General features: G+C 36.9%; 5 protein-coding genes, 1 long non-coding RNA gene and 1 pseudogene across 6 annotated transcripts; 3 read left to right on the forward strand and 4 right to left on the reverse strand.

Moving 5' to 3' along the window:
• Positions 1–1028: 1028 nt before the first annotated feature.
• On the reverse strand, positions 1029–2252 carry LOC111829493. Its single transcript, XM_023778595.1, has one exon. It carries the CDS (start codon positions 2250–2252, stop codon positions 1029–1031), a length of 1224 nt encoding a protein of 407 aa, XP_023634363.1.
• Positions 2253–4768: 2516 nt separating this feature from the next.
• Positions 4769–5789, forward strand: LOC17879724 (annotated as a pseudogene).
• An 823-nt stretch (positions 5790–6612) lies between these two features.
• LOC17880547 (FBD-associated F-box protein At5g38590) lies at positions 6613–7769 on the forward strand. Its single transcript, XM_023778596.1, has 3 exons — positions 6613–7431; positions 7524–7670; positions 7746–7769. The coding sequence occupies exons 1-3, from the start codon at positions 6613–6615 to the stop codon at positions 7767–7769; spliced, it is 990 nt and encodes a 329-aa protein (XP_023634364.1).
• Positions 7770–7920: 151 nt separating this feature from the next.
• On the reverse strand, positions 7921–11750 carry LOC17880713 (proline-rich receptor-like protein kinase PERK8). The gene is made up of 7 exons (XM_006282820.2): positions 10445–11750; positions 9371–9784; positions 9208–9294; positions 9056–9126; positions 8897–8979; positions 8652–8799; positions 7921–8424 (listed from the first exon to the last, which is right to left on the reverse strand). Exons 1-7 carry the CDS (start codon positions 11271–11273, stop codon positions 8044–8046), a joined length of 2013 nt encoding a protein of 670 aa, XP_006282882.1. The 5' UTR covers positions 11274–11750; the 3' UTR covers positions 7921–8043.
• Positions 11751–13943: 2193 nt separating this feature from the next.
• On the forward strand, positions 13944–16367 carry LOC17878588 (jacalin-related lectin 47). The gene is given in 6 exon segments (XM_023779505.1): positions 13944–14020; positions 14124–14220; positions 14503–14724; positions 15155–15512; positions 15514–15884; positions 15983–16367. Coding segments are annotated over 4 exon segments (1206 nt in total). The 5' UTR covers positions 13944–14020; positions 14124–14220; positions 14503–14523; the 3' UTR covers positions 16259–16367.
• A 2564-nt stretch (positions 16368–18931) lies between these two features.
• LOC17879708 (probable thionin-2.4) lies at positions 18932–19558 on the reverse strand. The gene is made up of 3 exons (XM_006282693.2): positions 19330–19558; positions 19154–19231; positions 18932–19040 (listed from the first exon to the last, which is right to left on the reverse strand). The coding sequence occupies exons 1-3, from the start codon at positions 19556–19558 to the stop codon at positions 18943–18945; spliced, it is 405 nt and encodes a 134-aa protein (XP_006282755.1). The 3' UTR covers positions 18932–18942.
• Positions 19559–22095: 2537 nt separating this feature from the next.
• On the reverse strand, positions 22096–23891 carry LOC111829713. Its single transcript, XR_002833074.1, has 4 exons — positions 23774–23891; positions 22832–22913; positions 22568–22658; positions 22096–22442 (listed from the first exon to the last, which is right to left on the reverse strand). It is a non-coding gene; the product is annotated as an uncharacterized LOC111829713 (long non-coding RNA).
• Between the last annotated feature and the right edge of the window lie 480 nt (positions 23892–24371).

The following is a 24371-nucleotide window of genomic DNA, read 5'->3' on the forward strand; positions in this document are numbered from 1 at the left end:
TCGAAGAAAGGCATACACTTGTCAGTAGATCTTGAGATGAATCTATTAAGCGCTGCGACCCTTCCATTCAAGCGCTGCACTTCGCGAAGGTTCCGTGGCGACGTCATTGACAAGAAAGCTTTAATTTTCCTTGGGTTTGCCTCTATCCCTCTTTCGGTCACAATGTAGCCTAAGAACTCCCCCGAAGGAACTGCGAATGTGCATTTGGTGGGATTCAACTTCATACCGAACTTATTGAGGATCGCGAAGCAATCCTCGAGATGCCCGACGTGCTGATTGGAGTTCATCGATTTCACCAACATATCGTCAATGTACACTTCCATCGTTTTTCCCAATAGCTCGGCAAACATCCTGTTAACCAAGCGCTGGTAGGTCGCCCCCGCGTTCTTTAACCCAAATGGCATTACTTTGTAGCAAAAGGTTCCCCGATCCGTAATAAAAGACGTCTTTTCTTGGTCGTCGGGGTGCATCATGATTTGATTATAGCCTGAAAAAGCATCCATGAACGTGAGCAGTTCATGCCCCGAGGTGGACTCCACCAGTCGGTCAATATGCGGGAGAGGAAAACTGTCCTTAGGGCACGCCTTATTTAGATCAGTAAAGTCAACGCAAACCCGTGACTTGCCATTTTTCTTCTTGACTACCACCGTGTTCGCCAACCATTCTGGGTACTGGACTTCTCGGATAAGCCCAGCTTCGAGTAACCGGTTCACCTCGGCATTTACCACATCAGCCCGCTCTTTTCCCAACTTCCTACGCTTCTGCCGAACTGGCTTGAAAGCCGGGTCGACGTTGAGCTCGTGCGTTATTACGTTAGTATCGATACCAACCATTTCCTTCACTTCCCATGCGAAGGTTGACTTATTCCGGCGTAAGAAGCTGACCAACTCCTCTTTAACTTCCGGGGACAAACCCGCCCCAATTTTAACCTTCTGCTCGGGGAACAACTCATTTAATTCTATTTCCTCGTAGAGGTCGCCGCTAATCTTGCCCTTCATCGGGTTCTTGGCGCCCCCGAGCTGTGGTTGCTATTGGACCAATAGCTTGTGTCCGGCTAGATAGCAGCTCCGGGCTACGCGTTGACTCCCCAAGATTTCGCGGACTCCGTTCGGCGTTGTAAACTTGACGCACTGGTGGTAGGTAGACGGGACTGCCTTCATTTGGTATAACCACGGGGTTCCTAGAATGGCGTTGTAAGCTGCAGGTCGGTCGAAGACAGTGAACTCTATCATTTTAGACGTTCCTTGCACGGCAACCGGGAGGGTTATGGTCCCCAAAGACATTGAGGTCTCGCTGGTAAATGATACCAGAGGGGCCGGAGGTCCCGTAATATGACTCTTATCGATCCCCATCCTGACGAGTGTATCCAGGAAGATTAGGTCTACCGAGCTCCCTGTATCGACCAATATCCTGCACACTTCGTGGTTCGCTACGTCCAACGTAATGACCAGAGCGTCGTCATGGGGGGAGTCCAGGTCCTCAGTCTCATTCTCAGAAAAAGTTATCTCGGGGTAAACCTCGCATGTTTTCTGCCTCTTCGGACCTGACTCACTCAGTTTCCTCTGGTGATCTTTTATGGCTCTGATGGAGTTCCGGAACATCCTAGACCCCCCCATGATGACGTCAATACGCTTCTTCGTTCCTTGGGGGATCTCTTCGATAAGGGCCTTAGGCTTTTTTGCCGGGGGAAGCTCCTCCTCCTCAGCAGCCATTTCAGCCACGAGCTGGACAGTGTTCTGCGCTTGATCGAGTTCGTCAATTGTTATATCTGGCATCCCCCCGCTAACGAACCTCTCCGCAAGCAGGTGCATTAGTTTTTTGCAGTTCCTGGTGGCATGTCCAGCGACCTTGTGGAGTTCGCAGAAGGAGTCATCGTCCTGCTCTTCTCGGACCCATTTGTTGGTGGGCGAGGCCCCGTTCCTACCTCGCGGCCCGAACTGTGACTTCGATGACCCCCCTTTCGGACCTCCCTTCTGGTGATCCACCGCGAAGGTGCCCGGCCCCGGCCTTTGACCCTGGGAACTCCGCCGGGCTCCTTGATCGAAGCTCGGCTTGGGACTCACCTTGTACTTTTTCGCAAGCGCGGCTTTTTCCTCTTCCGCCACTATCCAGTTCGAGGCCCGATGAAGGGCATCCTGGATATTGGATGGGCGATTAACCGTCAGCTCCTCCCGGAGCCGGGATTCGTGCCACAAACCGTTTTTGAGAGCAGACAAAGCAGCCGAATCGGAGAGTCCTGGGATCTGAACCATTATCTCTTTGAACTTTGTGATATAAGACCGAAGTGAGTCATTCGGTCCCTGACTTAGATTCCACAACTGAGCGTCGGTCACCCCAACTCCTATGAAACTAGAATACTGCTTCACGAATGTCGTGGAGAGCTGGGTAAAGCTATCGATCGTGCCTTCCTGAAGCGAAGCGAACCACAGGAGGGCTGGTCCGACGAACGTTTCAGCGAAGAGCTTGCAATACCCTGCATCCTCCTCGTGAGGCTCGAAATCCACCCTTCCCACCGTAAGGAGGAAAGTATGGAGGTGGACCTTGGGGTCTCCTTTCCCTTCGTAGCTGAGAAACTTGACTTTCCGCGCATCCTTGATACGCATTGTTGAGATTCTAAGCGAGAAAGGAGTTCGCTTTGACTCCTCAATGACCCGGTCGATGTCCGGAGCAGAGCTCGTCGCATGATGGACCTTTGACTGCATGGCCCGGATCTCGTTCTGGAGGAATGAAATTTCGGGGTTGGGCGCAATCACCCCCGCATGCCGAGGTGGAGTGCGGATATGACCAGGCGTGGAGTTCCTACTCGCAGGAGGGGGAGTTTCCCGACCGGAGTCTGAAATGGCCGCCCTCTGCGGGGGCGCCGACATCGACAGACCAGCCTCCCTTGGCTGATCTCCTGCCGAACTCGTAGTGGTTGGGACAGCCGACCGCCCGCTCCCCGGAAGTGCTGTTGGTAGCGTCCCTCCAAAGTCCAACACCCGGGGCCTGCGGGGCGTTGTGCCAACAGATGCTCCCTCCATGAGCGCATCCACCTGAGCCGCGTAGGCATTATGGGCGCTGGAAAGCTCGGAGACGGTTTCGGACAGGGCGGCCACCTGAGCAGTGGACCGCTCTTCGAAACCTCCGAGCTTCTCCGAGAGTGCAGCTGTAGCCGACTGCTGCTGCTCCGTCTTACCAGATAAATCCTGCAGCAACTTTTGAATAAAATTGAGAGTTACCTGGCTGTCATCACCCGACATCTTACTAGGCTGATGATTGGAGGTCGGAAACAAGGGAACGGTGGGTTAGGGAATAAGTGTCCCCACAGACGGCGCCAAAATGTGGGAGTGGGATCCGCGAACTGGAGATGGGACGAACTTGAGTGGGTTCCTGATTCCCTGTCCGAACTTGCAATAAGACTTGCTAAACGAGAGAGAATTGTTTTAAGCTTTATTCAGTATTTTTCAGTCAAAAATCCGACCTCTTACAGTTAGTTCTTTCCCCCTACTTATACTATTCTAACATACAATTAATGACTAGCGGGCTCCGCTCCGTAAATCACGCTTTCATCATCAAGGCTCCGCTTGACCCGCTGATAGTCCGTTTCGATTCTCTTTTCGAACTCCTGACTCCTTGACAGCATACGCCTAGTGGGCCGGGATCAGCTACTATAATGGGCCTTGGCTAACAGCCCGGTAACGAAGCAGGCCGTTAGCCCGTAATGCCGATTCCGGTACCCACAGTATCATCAAAAGTTAAGTCGTTCCCAAGTATCTCCCACTGTCTTCCTCGACGGCGAAATCTACCCATCAAAAACTTTCATTCTGCTACATGCTAATGGCATTAAAAAAATTTTAAAAAGGAAGACCTACTCAACGTACTTAATTTGTATCCATTACTTAAACTAATGTAAATATCAAAAGAGTGAAATACACTACAAACCTGAAAGTACCTTCTCTCCTCCGAGTAGACATTGGAATAATGGTTGCATTTGAAATATATTGTATGGTGGTAAATGTCAATTAATTGTCATTAATTGTTTGTCATTTGGATTTTGAACAGAATATGAAGAGTCGTCTCTAATTTTTTTTTTTTTTTTTTGGGTATAAATTTGTATATTAAAATTGATTTCAGCTCAAAGTTAATAAAAAATAGATACATATTTAAGTGAAACCGAGATATGTAAAAATGACTCAAAAGAGCTGTACCATTTCTGAGTCATGTAAAATTTGTTTTCAAAATCTAGTTAAATGATACTAACATATTTCTAGAAAAGGAAAAAGAAAAAAAAAACATATTTCAAGAAAACCAAAAGAAAAATGTGTTAATTTAGAAAAAATATAATAATAAAAAAAATCAAACAGTCAGGGTGTGAATGGTTACAGCGGCTGGAGCAGACAAAACCATGTATGGACCGAACCGCTTTTTATTTACCATTCACTAATTGTATTTTTAGTAGTGCGGTCTCAAAAAATACCAAAAAAAAACCCGTCTCAATAGTCAATAGAGTTGTTTTACCGCGGTTTGTTGTCCGTCCTAAAAATAGAGTAGACTAAACCGTTGACAGATTTGTCCATCCCGACCACTATAACCATTCACACTCTCATATTTTACACCTGAGAGTACGTTTAAAAAGAAAAAAAAACAATTTCACATTAAACGAGGCCGAAGACGATAAACGGTTCAATGAGTTTGTGAGTCTCGATGAAGTTTTGTCATTTACGAAGCCTTTTATAATATGGAGACGTTTCCGATTCTATTTGCATGCATTCTTTCTTTATAAACCAAATGCTTTCACCCTTCGTTCTTTATTCGTAGACGACTAGAATTCACAGGTCCGTTATTTTTTCTTTCCTGTTTCTGATTTCAACATTACATATTTTTTTTTGTAGGGTTATGTCCTGTGTGTGACTTGTTCTGTGTTTTGTCTTGTTACTAATTCGTTAGCTTGACTCTTTTGGTGTTCTTCTCTTTGTGTTTAACAGTAACTTGGGTTTTGTAAGATATGGACAAGATCAATGAATTGCCTGATGACGTGCTAGTGAAGATATTAACGTTTCTTCCAACAAAAGAAGCTGCATCCACTTGCGTTTTGTCTAAGCGTTGGGAGTTTCTTTGGTTGTGGTTGCCTAAACTTGACTACACTATTCCATTTGCTACGAAGTGGGTTGGTCTTGGTCTTCTGGATTTTATCAACAAAAATCTGCCATGTACGTGAGCTTCATATTTCTTTTCAATTGGTGGACGTAAACATACTTCCGAGTAGCTTTTTTACCTGCAAATCGCTGGTGACATTGAAACTCTTTTTTTTGTGGGTAACATAGATGTTCCCGCTATGGTTTGTTTTCCCTCTTTAAAAACTTTGCACCTTGACGGTGTGTCATTCGTAGATGGGAGATCTCTTCAGGATCTTCTATCTATTTGTCCTGTTCTTGATGATCTATGGGTGGACTTTTATCATTACTTCAATGAGGAAGCTCTTCCGTTAACTATCATCGTCCCGACTTTGCAGAGTTTAACACTCTATATACAGACTTAAAAGGTTTTAGATGCGTATGTGATAGATACTCCATCTTTAAAGTATTTGAAATTTGAAGACTTGAATGATGAGGAACACTACTGTTTACCTAAGAATATGCCTAAGCTGAGGGAAGCATATCTCGATGTTGAACTCCCAATTCTTAAGTGTCTTATTGGATCAATCACATCTGTCAAGCGTCTCACAATATGTTTAGAGGTAATTAATTTCCAAGTTGTTGATCCTATTTCTAGAATTCTCTGTCTACATCACTGATAGTGAGTTATTAACATTTACCACACAACCAAGCTATTAGTCTCACAAAGTTCATGTTTCAGATGGTTAATTATTTGTTTAATATAGTATGATATATGGGGTAACTTTTATTATAAGGTTATAACGCTCAATCTCTCACTTATAGTTTTAAATCATTTAATATATTTTAATAATTTATTTCTATTATAAATCCAATTATGTAGAGCCACGTGACAAATATGTTTCTTAGACTATCTCCGGTATATTTCTCTATTTTTGCATCTAAAATAGAAAAACTCTATAATTGAGATGAGTTTTACTCTAATATGTATTCCTCTAAATAGAGTAATTAATCCATATATATTATATTTTTATTTTAACATTAATACATTTTATTTATAAAATTTCCAAATCAACCCTTTTATAAAACCTTCATAAAATTATGATAATTATAAAAATTTAACTTTTATTATTAAAAAATACATTGCATCATATCCAAACAATTATATAACATACTATGTTTTGATCATTAGGGTTTTTTTCTTTTTTGTGAAACAATCAGTAGGGTTTATGGGGGCATTTTAAACTATTCGCTGTCGCAGAGATTATAAGCTTTATCGTTCCAGTAACAATCGAGCCTGCACTAACATTAACTCAAGGTTAGCTTACAGGTTTTTCTAGGTTTTGTCTTGTTCCATGCATCTTTCAAAAATTTCAGTATTTTCTATGGTTTTTTTCTTCTACCTATGTGCGTGGCTATGTTTTTAATTCGTTTACTTTGCCTATTCAATACAAATCCTATGAGTCTTATAGTGTTGTTATCTTGTGTCTTTTTTCTTTGTCGCTTGAAATTGCAAGATATGGACAAAATCAATGGATTGAGTGATGACGTTCTCGTGAAGATATTAACGTTTCTTCCAACAAACGTTGCTGTATCCACTTGCATTTTGTCTAAGCGATGGGAGTGTCTTTGGATGTGGTTGCCTAAACTTGATTTCTTTTCTTTGTGGCTTAAAAAGAATGGACTTCGTGATTTTATATACAAGAACCTGCCATTACATAGAGCTCATGTCATAGAAAGATTAAGTCTCCACATATATTTTAATCGAGAAATCGAACCTGAAGATATCAAACGGTGGATTGAAATCGCGGTTTCTCGCTATGTACGTGAGCTAGAGATTGATTATTCTCCCAAGAATGAAAACATATTTCCAAGCAACTTCTTTACTTGCAAATCGCTTGTGAGCTTGAAACTCAACCGCGTGACTCTCAAAGACGTTCCTTCTATGGTTTGTCTTCCTTCTCTCAAAACTTTGCAACTTAAACCTGTTGCACCCATAGATGGAAGATGTCTTCAACATATTCTATCTGGTTGTCATGTTCTTGAAGATCTATCTGTGCAGCTTTGGCTTAGTAACAATATGAGAGTGTTCACTTTAACCATCCCGTCTTTGAGGAGTTTATCACTCTTTTTACATAGTAATTTTAGCTTAGATGGGTATGAGATAGATACTCCTTGTTTAGAGTATTTGAAACTTGAAGACTGGACTCAACGGATACACTACTCTTTGATTAAGAATATGCCTAGGCTGAGGGAAGCATATGTCGATGTTCGACCCTTTCAAGAGTGTTTTGGATCAATCACATCTGTCAAGCGTCTCACAATATGTTGTAGAGAGGTAATAAAGTTTACATTTTATGAATTGCAAAATCTTCAATCTAGCTCATTTTTAGAATTGTTTTAATGATAGTATTAATATGTGGGCAGGAGGATCATGTTTATGGTGAAGGTTTTGTTTTCGACCAGCTTGAACATCTTGAGCTATGTGTGCGCAAAAAGGAGGTTTCTTCAAATCTCCTTCGCCAATTTCTCAAAGATTCTCCTAACTTGCGAAAACTAGACTTCTCAGTTTTAAAAGTAAGTTTTTTGAGACAAAACTATTGTTTCCTTGTGATGCACGGTATGGTTTTAATCTAATTTATCTTTTTATAGTTTCGGGAATTTTTGGGATGTTGAGGATGATGAACGTGGTGCTGTTCAACATGAATGCTTGTGGTCGAGTCTACAAATTTTCAACTGGTCAGGATACTTAGGAAGACCAAGACTTGTCTCAAGTCTCAACCATGTTGCTTCAATATGTTGACTTGTTTTTAATTGAGGTTTTGAATCAATAGACTACCAAATTTATGTGTTATGTATATTTTAAAAGATTACATTATATCATGCAAAAGAATATACAAGACATGTTTTAAGGGGAAAGAAGAAAGTGGCAAAAACCAATAAAAACTACTTAAGGTACAAATCTGGATTGGTCACGACTTCCCCAGCTACTATGTGACTGTGACCGATCAAAGAAGTCAGAACTATAATCTTGACTACCAAAAGCCATTCTCTGAAACATTCTTATCTGAGCAGATTGTTGTCTCGAGTCAAACACTTGGCTCTGTCCTGGTCTCATTCCGTTCGTTATGTCCGTTGCTTCTTCAAGTGTGTCTAAAGCTCTCACCACTTGGCTCATCTTTGGTCTTTTTGCAGCTGAGTGGCGGACACATGCAGCCGCAGCTTCTACCATTCTGAACATCTCTCCTGGGATGAAGTTGTTCCCTAGCCTCGGATCTACTAACTCGTCGAATTCTTCGTTTTCGATTGCTTGACTCAACAAGGGTCTTGCCTGATAAAAGTTTTTGCACCAGAGAGGGTTAGAGGACAGTAGTTTAATTCAGAGTTGTGTCTTTCAGACCTTGAATTGGGTAATAGCCAGCAAGAGTGTACGTAAAAGGGTTAATTAAATAGTACTCAAAGTATATCCCAAAAACAAGACATGCAATTTCATTTAACCAATTCACTGAACCATTAGGATCAAACCAAATAGTTTTAACTCTACCTAGTAGTACTTACCCATTCAACAAGGCTCTCATCACCAAGTGGCTGAGACGTATCTACGGGTTTGCGGCCAGTTATAAGCTCCAACAGTATCACCCCATACGAATAAACATCTGCCTTTTCAGATAGCTTTCCACTTGTTGCATATTCAGGAGCCATGTACCTACGAAAAGTTGACAGTTAAAATCGGTTAGTACTTCTCTGTGAGTAGTTCATTTGCACACAAAGAACATTGTAATAAATAGTGCATACACACACACCCAAAGGTTCCCATTACACGTGTTGAGACGTGTGTGTTTAAATCCAGTTCTTGTGCTATTTTAGCAAGCCCAAAATCCGCAACCTGTGAAAAAACTTTCTTTGGTCAGCGAGGCGAAACAAAGACTGTTAATGACTAGAATGAGTTAATATTATGTTACCAAGGCTTCAAAGCTGTTATCTAAAAGTATATTGGATGATTTAATGTCACGGTGAATAATACGGGGATGACCTGCCAAAGAGAGAAGCAGAACATAAGAATGAATCAAAATTAAGATCAGTACCAAAATTAATAAACAGCAGTAAAACTTACAGTCTTCATGTAAGTATGCGATTCCTCGAGCTGCACCAGCAGCGACCCTTACCCGAGTTTCCCAAGTCATAACTGGTCTTCCTGGAGCTGCAAAGACACAGGCATTGAAGTTTATGTAGTTATAAAAAGACATGTTTTTGGTTTAAGAAGATGAGGCAAGTACCATGGAGATGATAATGGAGAGTGTTGTTAGGTACATAATCATATACAAGCAACCTATGTTGCTCCGAGATGCAATAACCAACTAATGTAACCAAATGGCGGTGATGAACCCGAGAAATGATTTCAACTTCTGCTTTGAACTCTCTCTCTCCTTGACTTCCACCAATCTTCAACTGTTTAACTGCCACTTCCCTTCCGTCTGCAAGAACGCCTTTGTATACACAGCCGAACCCTCCCTCACCGAGAAGATTCTTATCGGAGAACCCACTTGTAACTTGAGATAATTCGTCATATGAAAACCATGATCTTTGGTTGCTAACCATGCCTGAATCAGACGACGCATACATGTAATCGCTACCAGAATGGCTTCTCATTTTAGGAGGAGCTGAAGAATGTGTGTTGAAGAGCACTACATCTGTCAACACGACTTTTCAGTTAATAAACAACTCAATAATGTGTTACTCAAATAAGAAAGACAAATCATGGATGTCTTGGTTCATACATTTGATGATTAGCACAGAGACAATCTACGAACCTACACAACTGATCAGAAATAAGAGTCGTTCTCGTCCTATATATGGCATGTATAAAGTAGCTTCTTATGTATTTACATACATGGTTTTATATCCTAGAGTTAAAGTATAAACCACAACACAGTACAGAAAAGACACATAAACCCACATCAGAAGCTAACTACAGTAGAAACATTTGATCTGATGCAGATTGATCAGACATTAAGAAAAATCAGCAGCTAAAACTCAGCGATAGTGTCATGCTTATAAGTTCTGAAACTGATCTATTGACAACACTCAATACACATTGTACAGACAAGACATAGAAACACAGTGTCAGAACTTCTGAAGAAAATAGCATCCAAAACTCAGTGAGTGTTCCATGCTCATTAAGCTTTTAAAACCGTAGTACTCACAACACTCAATACACATTTCTCTCAACAGTTCTCAAACAGTGAATGAACGAATGCACTAAAGTTTCTAACCATATTCTAAATGCAAAAGGATCTTAGATACACAATGCTGTTACAGAACCTGAGGTGTGTTCTTATATGTTATATTACCTGAGCCTTGAGGAGATGAATAAGCAGAAGGAGGCATAGTATATCCAACAAAGGTTCCAGGGTCCTTTCGCTTTCGTTTCCGAGTGAACCACACACCCAACACAAAAAGGCTAAGGAAAACCAATCCCACAATCACTCCAATAGCTGCAATACCACCAGTACCAACTCCACGCGAAGAACCAGTCTGCAAAGTGTTGTTTCCATTGTTTGAAGCTGGTCCAGTTGGTTTAGCAATTGGTTTCTCTCTAGGAACAACAGGTAATGGAGTTGGAGGAGGAGCTAAAGTAGAAGGATCAGTAGGATTTGAAGCTGGAGGAGAAGTAGAGGTAGCTGGAGGAGGAGGAGGAGGAGATGTGGTTGTAGATGGAGTTGAAGGAGAAGGCTTAGGTGGTGAAGGTGTTGTTTCTCCCGGGGGTGAAGGAGAAGGCTTTGGCGGAGGAGTTGTTGTTGTTGGTGGTGCTGGAGGTGAGGGAGAAGCATCAGGAGGTGGAGGAGGTGAGACAGTTTGCGGAGGAGCTGGTGGCGTTGTCGCCGGAGTTGATGGAGGAGGGGATGAAACCACCACAGGAGGTGGAGGGGAAGAAGTAACGGTGGGAGGAGGCGAAGTAACAATAGGAGGTGACGGTGGCGGAGAAGAAGAAGGTGGAGGTGATGATACAACTGGTGGCGGTGGCGATGATGATACTACAGGTGGAGGAGATTGCGGCGGAGAAGGAGGTGGTGTGACCGGAGGTGGAGCAGATGGAGTGGTCGGTAACGGAGGAGGTGCGGTGGTAGAAGAATTTGACGGCGGTGGTGATAAAATCGGTAAAGGAGGAATCAAACTCATTTCTTTTAACGAATCTAAAAAAGCAGTGAACTTTTCTTACTAACACTTTCGTTATCGATCCATTTCAATTCCAAAGATTGAAGCTTTATGAACAAACAAACCAAACCCTAATTCCACAAATCAGATTTCAATTCCCCAATTCTTCTGCAACCTCAAGTCAAACCTACTGAGCAAAAAAGCAACCTAATTTCTAAAAAACTTCAATACCCAGAAGTAAAGATTCAAACTTTAAGCTCAGATGAAACTAAAGGCACAATACAGAGCAGACCCAGATGAACAAAACTGTAGAAAGTTCCAAACTTTGGAGCTTTCACGCGGAAGATTCGAAATTGGAGCAAGAAACAGTTAAAGCAACCAGAAGAAAGAAAGAGAATGTGGTGAAAAGGGAAGAGCGTGAGTCTTGTCTGGACAAACGTGGAGGCAACTCTGTCTCTCTCTCTCTCTTTGGTCAGGGAGATATTTGACAGAGCGATTTACGCCTATGAGATAGTCAGACATGTGCAACAAGAAAGACTACTTTTTTTCTTTTTTTTTGTGTTGTGTCTTTGATCTCATCATCATTATCATTTTTTTTTCGTCTTTTTCTTCATTGACTTGAGCTTTTTTTTGGTTGCAAATCTCAATTACACATCAAATTATTCTCAAATCACAGCCGTATAAAATGCCACGTGAGTAATTATTTTTATACGAAATTTACTGGTATTTTACTATTTTCATAAGGAATAATTTAAAATTTTGGAAAGTAAAAAAGTGTAGGTATGGTGTGGGTGGAAAAAGGAATAAAAAAAGAGATTTTTGTTTTAAAAGTGTTTATGGTAAAATTAAGAAAAGCAATGTGAATGAATGGTGAACACATGTGCACTAATCATGGTGAAACTTTGTGCGCATGTTTGTTCCCTAAATTTGCTCTTTTTTAAATTATTGATTTTTTTTTTATAATTACTAGATTAGTTTACCGACGTGTTACAATGCTAATTATGCTATTAAGTTTGAACTTTAAAGTAGTGTGGGAGGACACTCTTATTTTTTTAGAGAAGAGTCAAATGTTTAAGATTTAGGTTTCAGGCAATTGAGCAAATGCAAATGCTTAGTGCTTAGTTCGTATATTAATAGTTTAGGTGCCAGTTCTAAAATTAGTATTTTCTTCGTTTTAAAATACATGATTTTTTGGCTTTTTTTTTGTTTTTCAAAAATGAATGATTTTCTCAGCTCTATGCACAATTCATTAGATTTTTATTGGTTTTAAAAATTTATATTATATATTCTATTTTTACATTGACGAAATTGTATTAATGTAAATATTAAAAAATGTTAAATAATGTTTTTATTTTTAAAAAAGTAATTTTTTTTAATCTGCGTATTTTTTCAAAAGATTTCTATTTCAAAACGGAGGGAATAGTATAATTAGGGATCGAGAACAAAATAGAACCAAAGATCGGATCGTTTCACTTCATTTTGATGGATGGTCTAGTCTTAACATTATGAAAGACAATTTAATCGAAAATATATATTATGTTAGTTGTGATTAGTAAGGTGTTCTATTTTTTATTTTTGGGGTTAGAGTATAACCGAAAACAAATTCTTCTAGGTCCACCATGTTTGGGGTGATTATTTTCTTTTTGTCATCAAACGACTAATAATTATATGTTCAGAGTAAAATGTTTCTTTAATCACTCTAAAATTAGTATACTCAGAAACATTTGATCGTACTTTTTCATTATAATATAACTTACTAATCACAAACCACTCTTTTTAAAAATCATTGAACATGTTCTCACGGGTAACAAAAAAAAGAAAAAACTTTCATAGGACTGTTAGGACTCTGATCAACTAGTGATATGTGACAAGTTCAAAACTTAAAAGAACCTTAACCCATGCAAAGGTAAGGAAGAATATGATATAGGATATTTTATAAATCAAATTACTTAACCCATGCAAAACTAAGGAGAAGAATTTTTTTTTTTTGTCATCATTACAAATTATACGTCTCTCTTTGAGAGAGATTTGAGAGGGACCGGACTCGAACCCAGATCTGGTGAAAAGGCAACAGAGGTGAGAACCACTAACCCACTTGTCCTTCTCAAGGAGAAGAATTTTTATTTAGCATTTTTTATTAATCAAATTAAGACATAGAAATGTGTAGTTATCTCTTGGAAAAACAAAAAAAAAAATTAGAAAAACTTTTGGCCCATACCTGTCAATTTTTCTATGTCAACAACCAATACCAAAATATAAATTTTAAATTAGCCTATGAATTATATGGCCCTAGGCCCCTAAGCATTGGCTACTCTTGAGTGATATTAGAATATTTGTTTTTTGTCTGTTTAGAACATGTAGTAGAGTAATAAGAGATGGAGAAAGTAAATATGTTGTAGTAATTGAGATATTTTATTGTAGTAGTAGTAGATAGGTTAGATGCTTTGAAAAGAATCTAAATGTCTAAGTCAGTACTAATTAGGATATTATCTTAAAGCATATATTCCATATTTCGTGGATGATAGAAAACAAAATTATGGATGACATGCATAATCGGAAACCGATCATGGTGATTGGTATTTTGAAACTTTGTGCGCATGTTTGTCCCTAATAAATTTGCTCTTTTACTTTGGAATTTTGGATTATATTAACCGAAGTGTTATACGACTATTAAGGTTTTGGAGTAGTGTGGGAAGACACTGATTTAAAGTATACTCAAATAGGTTTGTTTGGTCATCATAAAAAAACAAAGTCTACGCGGTCCATGAGATGTAAGGTCGTTTTTAAATAATCGTTTTTGTTTGTGGAAGACTTCACGTAGTCTTTGTTATCTCTTGTTACAAATTTAATATTTTATCATGCAACTTGCGGCAGCGTCCTATGTAGTTCTGTGTAAATATATGAAAGAAAGACAAGTCCATGGTAGTAGACTTGGGGATCAACACAGAAGCTTGGTCATCTTAATTCAGAGGTCAGCTCTTTTCTCTTCTCCCCCATAAGTAGGATTACTTTTTCTTCGTTCCAATGTTTTCAACCATAAGTAAGATCTTATCAATATCTGTTTTTGTAAAGTTGTAGATTTAGTCTTTAAAGTTGTAGAATTTTAGATATCCCCTTATGTTTTAATTGATAGATGGTAGTAGTTGCGCGTAAATCCGCTTCATCTAAGAAATTTGATCTTCCGCAGCTCGGTTTATGCAATTGGTTGTGTTGGTTCTTCGTTTGACATTATTTTTTTCTGTATTTTGTTAAGATTGATATAGTCAGTTTCAAGATGATCCAAAAGTTGGGAGCAAGAGGAATCAAGTTGAGTGAACGTTCGTGGGATGATGGATCTGATCATGATGATGTAACAAAGATATTCGTACAAGGGAGTCGTCAAGGCATAGCATCCTTGTATATAAACTATGTTAAGAATGGAAAACCGAAAGATGGATCAATCCATGGTTTCTTTGACTATGGTTTAACACAAACGGTATGTTCTAGGACTCGGCTACCTAAGGTGTCTGCGCGGCCAAAATCACATAGACATTTTTGTATTGGCAAAATCTGTCAAAACAAAAGTCAATGTTATTTTGGTCGAGGAATCTAATAATTTAGTTTTTTGTTATTTTTTTATTGGCTTTTAATTTATTTTCAACATACATAATAACTTAGATATATACAATTAAATTTATATAAAATACATGAATGTCTCTGCTGAATTGGTCAGGGTCAGGTGCTAGTCCCATTTTGAGCTTCTGATTGAACAATACTAATTTAAACTGTTTTTAAGTCCATTATTTAGGAATTGACGTTCATCGCCTAGAAGATTAATGTATTGATCATCACAAACTCATTTTTAGGTGAAGTTGATATATAATGCTGACGTTATTGTGGTGTTTTTACTTTCACTAATTTTGCAGTTTGAGATCAACCATTTACAAAACGAACATCTTGAATCTGTTGACGCGTACTACCACATAAAGTCATATGATTTGAAAGCAATTCAATTCAAAACCAATTTCAGGACCTCTGAACTGATGGGGTATACTTATGAGTGTACTATGTTCACGCTAGCAGTCAAAGGAAAGAAGATCATTGGGTTTCATGGATCTGATAGGGTACAGATATTCTCTCTTGGAGCTTACTTCACTTCTATCACCCCTACGAGATTAGAAGCCAAAGGTGGTATGGGTGGCAAGAAGTGGGACGATGGATTCGACCATGAAATCCGTGGGAGGGACATTCATAGACCGAGGAGGGATTACATCGCTGAAATTCAAAACATCCAAAGGGAGAATTTCTCCAACATATGGAAACCTCTCAAATGGAAGTCATACCAAACTTGTGCTCGAGAACAACGGTTGCGCTCTTGTTGGCTTCTATGGATTATCTTATGGATTACTTAGTAATCTTGGAGCATATTTTTCTCCAACACCTCCAACTCCTGCTGGGGAAAAGTTAGAAGCACTAGGTGGCAGTGATATTGGAGGTGCTTCTTGGGAAGATGGGAATAATTTCGATGGTGTGAGAAAGATATATATAGGAAAAGGCGAGGTTTCTATTGTATTCGTCAAGTTTATGTATAGCAAGGATAACAGGGTGGTGCTTGGAGCTGATCATGGTACCAACACATTACATGGAGTTGAAGAGGTGATTATCCTTTGGTTTTGATCCTCAAGTTTCTATTGCATATGTTTTATTTATGAAATTGTGTCCCTGATGGATTCGGATTTTTTCTTGTTTTCAAGTTTGAGCTGGACTATCCAAGTGAATACATCACAACAGTGGAGGGAAATTATGATATAGTACATGGAAGTGATGATCTTAATGTTATACTCATGCTTAGGTTCAAGACTAATAAACGAACCTCTCCAGCTTTTGGATTCGGCAAAATATCAAGCTTTGTTCACCATAAGCAAGGCTACAAGATCGTTGGTTTCCATGGGATATCCGGTAACATGCTTCAACAAATTGGTGTACATGTCCTTCCCATTACTGACGAGGGAGCATCTACATCAAACTGAACTCGATCGAAACATTCTCTACCAAGCTTGATCATACTTCTTTAATAAATCTCCTTATCTTGTACTCGAATACGTTGTTTGTCTTATGTTATTTGGTGTGTCTTTTTAATCTCATTTAATAAGACAAGGTTTCAAAAATACAACTAAGTTCAAATTTATGTTTGACAATAACAATGTTGCAACTACAGATAGTTTGGAGTACTTTGGTTTATCTCTGTGTTCGGTCCAGTTAACCGTTTGAGCTTTGCATTAATTAATAATTAAATAACGACAGTTATATAGTTTAATATCTTAAATGCCAAGCTGTAGTGTATAAGTAAAAAAAAAAAAAGTTACATATATAGTTTAAAAATATATTTTCGTGTAAAGATTAACATGTACGATAATTTAATTAAGTGCTGGATAATAAAATAGTTCATATATTTTACAGTTATTTTTCTTGTAAACTAATTCATAGCAATTCTGAAGTTTCGTATATCTTTTTTTTTAATTTAATGTTAAATTATATTCAAAGAAAAAATATCGTTTTTACAACTAGTGCATCGGGTAACTGAAGTTGATTTGAAAAACTTGTTTAAATAAACTTATTTAAATAAATTTAACGCTGAGAATAAAACAAAAGTTGTAGTCCTTGCTCGTATCGTCTATTACCCATCCGTTGAATGGTTGAGATCTGATTTTGGACTTGTCAATCAATCAACCGAATTAGATGGACTGTATTCTGCTGTGTTTCTCCATGTCGGCCATTTTTCTCTCGCCAAATAGTGTGGGCAGTAGCTTGAAGAACATAGCGTGCAAGAAATCCCTCGATGCAATCCACCTGAGGACTTGAGACAAAAGCAAGTATCTCTTGCCACACATTTGTGTATCGTGCTTTAAAGACTCCGCGTATTGGAAGATATGCATTGAAACCTCAAGATTACGACAGTGTTATTTGGCAGTGAAGGGACCATTTTCATAATAACAAAACATAAATTAAATATGGCTATATCTATATATGGTAACGTGAATATGTCAGCAATTTAGTTGATGGAAAAGAAAAATTTGGACTATACACATACCACCAAGTGCCTCGTACCCCTCCACAGGGACAGCCACGCTAAGTAGACAGTCGTTTTTCATACTCGACAATTTTTATGAATTATTGCATATCTCCCAGTATGGCAACAATGTGAGAGGTTGTTGTAATGTCACTGCCATTGTTGATTTGGGAGACGCTGCGAAGTTGCTAGAAATTCCAGTGAAAACCTTCATCGCTATCGCTGCAACGAGTAAAAGAACAATGTTACACGTCTAGAAAATTATGAAATCTTAAAAGATTAATAAAGAATAAACCCTCTTTATTAATTAGCTTTAGGAAATCACTCAAAACTTATAAAACTCTCAATCTCTCAAAACTCATAATTTATGTCACACATTGACATCTTCTTACATAGAGAAATCATAATCAAAACCCTAGCTAATCTAAATAAGAAAGTATACATGTTTATTAGGGATACAATATCCCATACCGGAAGATGGATAAGGATCCTGACAGTATATAAGATAGAGGGGTCTCTCCACTAATTGCTAGTTGGTTTTAAGTTGGAAGTCTACAATCTAATATAGATAAACTTTTAAACTTCCTATTCTCTTTATTAATTCATATCTCAGTTATCTTATAACTCAAGCTATATATATTCAAGCTTAAACCAACAATACGGGTACGGCCATATATAGATACCCAAACCCTGAGTTCTGGCTCCTGTTCTTACTCGGTCAGCCATCTAAGGAAGAGTTAGTTGGTGTAATTGATAATCTAATTGTTTTTATAGTTACAAAGAAAGGAAAATATCGAAAAAGATTAGTGTGGAGGTTGGCTAGAATCATTGAAAGAAGATACTAAACAGTATAGGGGAAAGATACTAAACAGTAAAGCTGGCTTAAAACAAATACAAATACATGTATAGTAGTTTTGAAACACCGATGTAATATTTTCTTGCAAACTTTTAAAGTCCAAATCATCAGTAACTTTAACAATGATTTAGAGGGTTTATTATAATCTTTCAAATATTATAATTATGGCACGCAACTCAACTTCGTCTTCCATGAAATTTTGAGCGAAACTGAACATTTTTACATACTTACGTAAAAAGAATGTAATTATGCTAAATATGTGTTCGTAAATTAATTTATAAAATTTTGAAGCAAAATCAAAGGTAAAAGTAAATATGTATTATGAGGGAATAAAAGACAATGAAAATAGTTAGGTCAAATGCGACATGGCTTCGGAAACCAAGTCCGTGCCGTTTGATATTTACTCTTACGTATGGATTTATTTTCTTTATTTTCGACTATTATTTGATATTTATATATAATTTCATTTTAATACACACTACTATGGTTCAAAATATTTTGGTGCTATTAAATTTTCTTCTAGTTATATATGTAGTCGAGAAATAGCATCTGCATATTTTATGATATTTATATATATTTAGTATAGTTTAATTAAGGCAAAAGCGAGTGAAAATAGTCGTTGAGCAGAAAAGATAGAGAATAGAAGGCATATACAATCTAAGGATTGATAACCTTCTATATTTTTGTCACATACACTGACAATTATTGAAAACAACAAAAGCAACACTGTGAAAGATGCCAACCCCTTTCACCTCCAAATATACAATACATTTCATGGATATGGTTGTCTAGGCAGTTTCCACTGCATTCATCGAACCCTTGGTGCAGACTGTAGAACATGCCAAGGCACAATTTCCAGCAGCTTTATTCACGATTTCACTTGCATCTAGTTATCGAAACAAAATTTGAAACGTATCATATATATGTTCTCTTGTTTGTTATTTTTTAAGAATTGATAGTATTAGTAATGATAAAGAGTTTCTCGAATGGTTGCTTTACCGGAGGTCTGAAGAGTGGTTAAAGCACTGCACACAGAGGATACACATCCAACCTTGCAGTATTCACTTACAACATCACCTTTAAGACAAAAATCAAAACACAAAAGAAACAATAAAATCTTGAATGATGTTGTAACAAATAACATACTTAATAAAGCACAATATTAATAAATCTACCTGTGTTTTCGAGATTATCCCTAGGAAATCCGTCAGGACATGTACCACTAGTAACGAATGTGCAGCCACTGTTCTTTCTACAGTCTTCCCTGGGAAATTTGAAAAAGCGGCAAGTATTATAGATATTTCTAGCAAAGGTGTTAGGACAGCAGCTCTTTGCATCGACTTGGATTTGTGCCATGAAGAGGCTCATTACGAGCATACTTATAATCAAAGTTTTGCCTTCCATCTTTGGATTGATCAGTTGTTTGATTGCGAAAATGTATATGTGGAGAGTTATAAGCTTGAATTGATGAATTTGTGATGAAACAAGGCTCCCTTAAATACTAGGTTGTCTATAATGGGTAACCACAAACTTTGTTTGATAAGTTTATTACATGCTCTCTAGCTATAGACTGTCTCTCCAAAATCCAAATAGTTTGTTAGAAGTTAGAACGTGCTTTTAGGTGTTTCTATTTTTTTTTTTTTTTTTTTTTTTGGGAATTGGAGATTTGGGACCAAATATAAATGCGTGGTGCGCTAAAATTACCAATAACATGAGACCAAATATAATGCATGTTTTTTTTTTTTTTCACTTGAATAAAATTTATATCTAGGTTTTCTTAGAAAGGAAGCCAAACTACATATTATCGTCATTTGTGTGGATGAAGTGGATGAAGTGCTTTTTTTTTAGAAGGATGGGCGAGAAAAAAGGATTATATTATCGTCATTTGTGTGGGATATAGATTTTTTACAGTTTTTTCTTTTTTATTTCTGTAGATTGATAATCAGTTTTGGCCTCAATCCTAACCTAATAATCATTTTTGGTTTTAGTTTTTTTTTTTCATCCTTACACGTTTAATTTATCATCTGTTCAGCACTTCTTTTTTTAAATTAAACTGTAAAAGAGAAATTTACGTGGCAAAATTATATTGGTAAGAGTACTTGTGTTTTTTAATATCAATTTTGTACATAAAAGTTTATAAACTTGCAGGAAATACACATAGTTCGATACATTATTAGTTGAATAGTGATTATTCCAAAAGCGGTAAAGTTGTATAATACTATAAAATTTTAAAGTTGTAACGTTGATTTTGTTTCAAGACACTCTCTAGTTTCCTCTATTTGTAAAATAGGTATTTTAAAAATATCCTTTTTTTTCTTTAACCAACTCTCTTGTGGTTACAAGAGAGTTGTGTACAAATATCCTCTTCTTTGATCTCTTTGTTGTGTACAAATATAAAAACAAAAGAGCAATTGAAGCTTTATGAAAGTAAAAAACTGTTTACTAACAAAACTTTTGGTAAGTTTTTATTTATTGAAGCTTTATGTAAATCAGCACTTTCATCATCTCAATGATCTCATGTTATTGGTAATTTGTTTCAAATATTTTTAGGCAAATTATTAGGCAACAAGCATTTATTTGGTCCTAACATATGAACAAATCTCCAATACAAAACCAAAGAGTTGGTTAAAAACAAAAATAACACAAAACATGTTCTAACAAATTATTTGGATTTTTGTCCCATAGTTTAATCTCCCTTCTATATCCTATATTTTATAGTCTCTTATAATCTTCCATATGTTACCAACAAACTAAGTATTTCACAATTTTTTTTTTTTTGTTGTGTACAAATAACCAACATAGGTTAGAAATTATAGAAAGCTTGGAAGCTTTAGGGTCTAAGAACAACTTCATCGGTAAATACCCTCACCGTTTCTAAAAATATTTTATTTTAATCATTTTCTTTTAATTATTATTTATTTAAATAATCAAAAAGAAAGAAAAAAAACTAACCTATTGTAAAATAACAGCTGTTGAGAACCGTTTCTCTGGCGTTCTCGTTTGAGAGACGAGTCACAACTTCTCTCCTCCTTTATTACTACTTGATATTTTTTAATTAGTCAGAACCCCTTATCAAAGACTGGCGTTGAGGTTGCTCTAAGGTCCAAGAGAAACCGTGGTTGATGGATCCGGCCATAATAATGTTACAACTATATGTATGTCGCATTTACTGATGAAATTGTAAGTGATGCAGCTAAATTATTCAATTATTTTTTCTTTTTAGTTAATTTATTATAGTTATTCTAAAATATTATAATTTTTAGAATTAATGTTTTATTATAAATAGCCTCTTAGGCCTTCTATTGTATTCAGTTATTGATGAACTGATTAATCGCAAGATTTTAAAAAGGTTTTTATAAACCATTGTGAAAAGTATTTATAAGCTCAAGAGCTTTTGCGAAGAATTTAAATGAAGACTCTCAAACCCTAGATTTCAGGTATTCTAAGAAATCAACGGATCTGTAGTTCTATCCTTAAAAGCTTCTGCTACTTTTAAAAGCTTATGCTACTTCAGTTGGTAGTGGCAGCACATCATCTTCTCACATTGTTGATATATCAAGCTTTGTTCACCATAAGGAAGGCTACAAGATCGTTGTATTACATGGAATGTCCGGCAATATGCTTCAACAAATTGGTGTCCAAGTCCTACCCATTACAAACGAAGCATCTACATGAAACGATACATTCTTCACCAAGCTAGAGCATACTCGAATATGTTTTTATCTTACGTTATTTGATGTATCTTTCTTAATCTCATTTAATAAGACCATGTTTATAAAATACAACTAAGCTCCAATTTATTTTTGACAACAACAATGTTCCAACTACATATACTTTGGAGTAGGGATGGGCATCACTTTGGTTTGTCTCTGTGTTCAGTCCGGTTAACCGTTTGAACTTTGCATTAATAATTTTAAAAACAGTTACAGTATATAGTTTCATATCTCATTTTTCCCAAAAAAAAAAAGTTTCATATCTCAAATGCCACAAACCAAAAAAAATCTGTAATATATCAAACCGGTATAGGCTATTGGAGCTAAACAACAAGAGGAACCTTGGACAAAGACTCTCGTGTCATCTCTTCGCTGAATCATAAATCTATCAAATTGCCTTGTAAATACTTGTCGTAAGAGGTAAGGTCGTACGTAGTGGCCATGTCCACACATAGCATTTTAGTATCACTTTTGCTTCTCCTGTTTCTTTGCATCGGAGACTCTCTCTTATGATTGTAGCAGTGGCATGAGTCGGTTCGAACGCCGGTATTAATTATCTTTTCTGTTCTTGCAAACTAAATACCACCAGCAACAAAATTAGACCGGAAAGTTGATATTACAGTCCAATGAAAATACAACATGTAAGTTAACTAAAAGCTAATTGAGGTGTTGAGAGTTTTGAAGAGTCGCGATGAACCACCTTGGAAACATTCGATTTGAGGAATTAACATTGCTTCCACATATCATGAACATGTGAATCATTGGTGCCTTTCCATGGTACCGTGATCCTCCTGTTGAAAAACCATTGACGAAACACAACAAATTAGCTGAAAGAAACAAAAAAAAAAGGAAATCAAGAATCAAGAACATCGAATTCAAGAACTCAAGAAATCAAGAATCAAGAAACCAGAAGTAAGAAGTCTGAGAAGCCTTAAAATGTGTTTCTCTTAGGTTTAAAACTTACTTGTTTTGGTTCGATCCTCCACCTGCAAAATGGTTAAATTAAATTTTTATTTTGGCCTTTTTTTTATGTTTTGCTTGTAGCCCTGAAAATATCAACGACGGCCCAAAAGCTTATTATTTACAGGCGTGGATAGAACCAGGAATGAAGTCATGCCCTAAAGTATGCCGTATCGCCGAAATCATAAGCGTAAACCCTTTTGACATATGTTTAGCAAACAATGTATAATTTGTGAGATATATGTTTTTTGGAAAAAAAATAAACAGTATCGTCAATGCAACATTTTGATATATGTCTACTTAAATGGCAAAAATTTCATATTAGCAAATAATTGGATTGGTTAAATTTTATACTACTCTGTTTCCGGTCTCATATTTTGGATATATTGATATCTTAATTTATTATATGTTTATATATATATAGAGAAATTCCATAAGATACCATCTTTTAAGTTTTTTTATTCCAAAATACCACAATTTTTTTATTTTTCCAAAAATATAATAAAAGTTTAATTTTTGCAAAAATACCACAAACATCAAAAATTGAATTTTGAAAGTGTAAAATTTTCCCTTTTTTATGTTTGAGTTGACTATTTATATTTAGGGTATAGTTTTAAGTGGTAGGGTTGACTATTTATATTTAGTGTGTAGGATTTAGAAAATAGTTTTGAATATTTAGAAAACAACTCATCGTCACTTTCAGTAAAGTTATTGATTTTTTGTTAAAAGATAAATGGAGCAATTATTTAGATCACACGATAAACAAAACTTCAATGCGTATTGGAAGATATGCGTTGAAACCTCAACATTATGACAGTGTTATTTGGCAGTGAAGGGACCATTTTCATAATAACAAAACATAAATTAAATATGGCTATATCTATATATGGTAACGTGAATATATCAGCAATTAGATGGGAAAGACAAATTTGGACAGTGCACATACCACCAAGTGCTGCGTACCCCTTCACAGGGACAGCCACGCTAAGTGGACAGTCCTTTTCCATACTTACGATTTTTATGGTATCCTTTGCCATGGATAACATATAGCATATATTGCCTTTTTTCCCGGTATGGCAACAATGTGCATAGAGTTTATAAGGCGTGATGTGATGAACGATATCGAAGAACGAAGCCGCCATCATTGATTTTGGAGACTCTGCGAGGCCGCTAGCTAGAAATTTCAGTGCCAACCTTCATCGCTGTCGCTGCAACGAGTAAATGAACATGTTACACGTCTAGAATATTAAGAAACCTTGAAAGATTAATAAAGAATAATCTCTCTTTATAAGCTTTAGGAAATCACTCAAAACTAAAAAGGGTGTATTCAAAATGGAATTTTAAGAGATTTGAGTTTTATTGAGTTTTAAATGATTTTGATGATTTTAGGAAAGTTCATATGACTTTTGTAAAATCTTTTCAAATCTCACCAAAAACCATGGGATTCGGATTTCTATATTTTTAACTAAGGAAATCCTCCCAAATCCTCTGAAATCCTTCAAAATCATTAAAAGCCAAATCCACAAATTGTTTTCAATAAAAGT

Source organism: Capsella rubella, unplaced genomic scaffold (genome assembly GCF_000375325.1).
Source record: "Capsella rubella cultivar Monte Gargano unplaced genomic scaffold, Caprub1_0 scaffold_7, whole genome shotgun sequence".
Classification (NCBI taxonomy): domain Eukaryota; kingdom Viridiplantae; phylum Streptophyta; class Magnoliopsida; order Brassicales; family Brassicaceae; genus Capsella; species Capsella rubella.

What these genes read in the sequence shown, in the direction of transcription:
- LOC111829493 (XM_023778595.1), bottom strand. Translation starts at nt 2,252, where the DNA reads ATGGTTCAGATCCCAGGACTCTCCGATTCGGCTGCTTTGTCTGCTCTC.
- LOC17880547 (XM_023778596.1), top strand. Translation starts at nt 6,613, where the DNA reads ATGGACAAAATCAATGGATTGAGTGATGACGTTCTCGTGAAGATATTA. An exon ending in TCACAATATGTTGTAGAGAG is followed by an intron (nt 7,432 to 7,523) that starts GTAATAAAGTTT and finishes TGTGGGCAGGAG; the next exon opens with GATCATGTTTATGGTGAAGG. An exon ending in TAGACTTCTCAGTTTTAAAA is followed by an intron (nt 7,671 to 7,745) that starts GTAAGTTTTTTG and finishes ATCTTTTTATAG; the next exon opens with TTTCGGGAATTTTTGGGATG.
- LOC17880713 (XM_006282820.2), bottom strand. Translation starts at nt 11,273, where the DNA reads ATGAGTTTGATTCCTCCTTTACCGATTTTATCACCACCGCCGTCAAAT. An exon ending in TCTCCATTATCATCTCCATG is followed by an intron (nt 9,295 to 9,370) that starts GTACTTGCCTCA and finishes GTGTCTTTGCAG; the next exon opens with CTCCAGGAAGACCAGTTATG. An exon ending in CGCATACTTACATGAAGACT is followed by an intron (nt 9,127 to 9,207) that starts GTAAGTTTTACT and finishes TCTCTTTGGCAG; the next exon opens with GTCATCCCCGTATTATTCAC.
- LOC17879708 (XM_006282693.2), bottom strand. Translation starts at nt 19,558, where the DNA reads ATGGAAGGCAAAACTTTGATTATAAGTATGCTCGTAATGAGCCTCTTC. An exon ending in GGATAATCTCGAAAACACAG is followed by an intron (nt 19,232 to 19,329) that starts GTAGATTTATTA and finishes TTTGTCTTAAAG; the next exon opens with GTGATGTTGTAAGTGAATAC. An exon ending in AACCACTCTTCAGACCTCCG is followed by an intron (nt 19,041 to 19,153) that starts GTAAAGCAACCA and finishes TTCGATAACTAG; the next exon opens with ATGCAAGTGAAATCGTGAAT.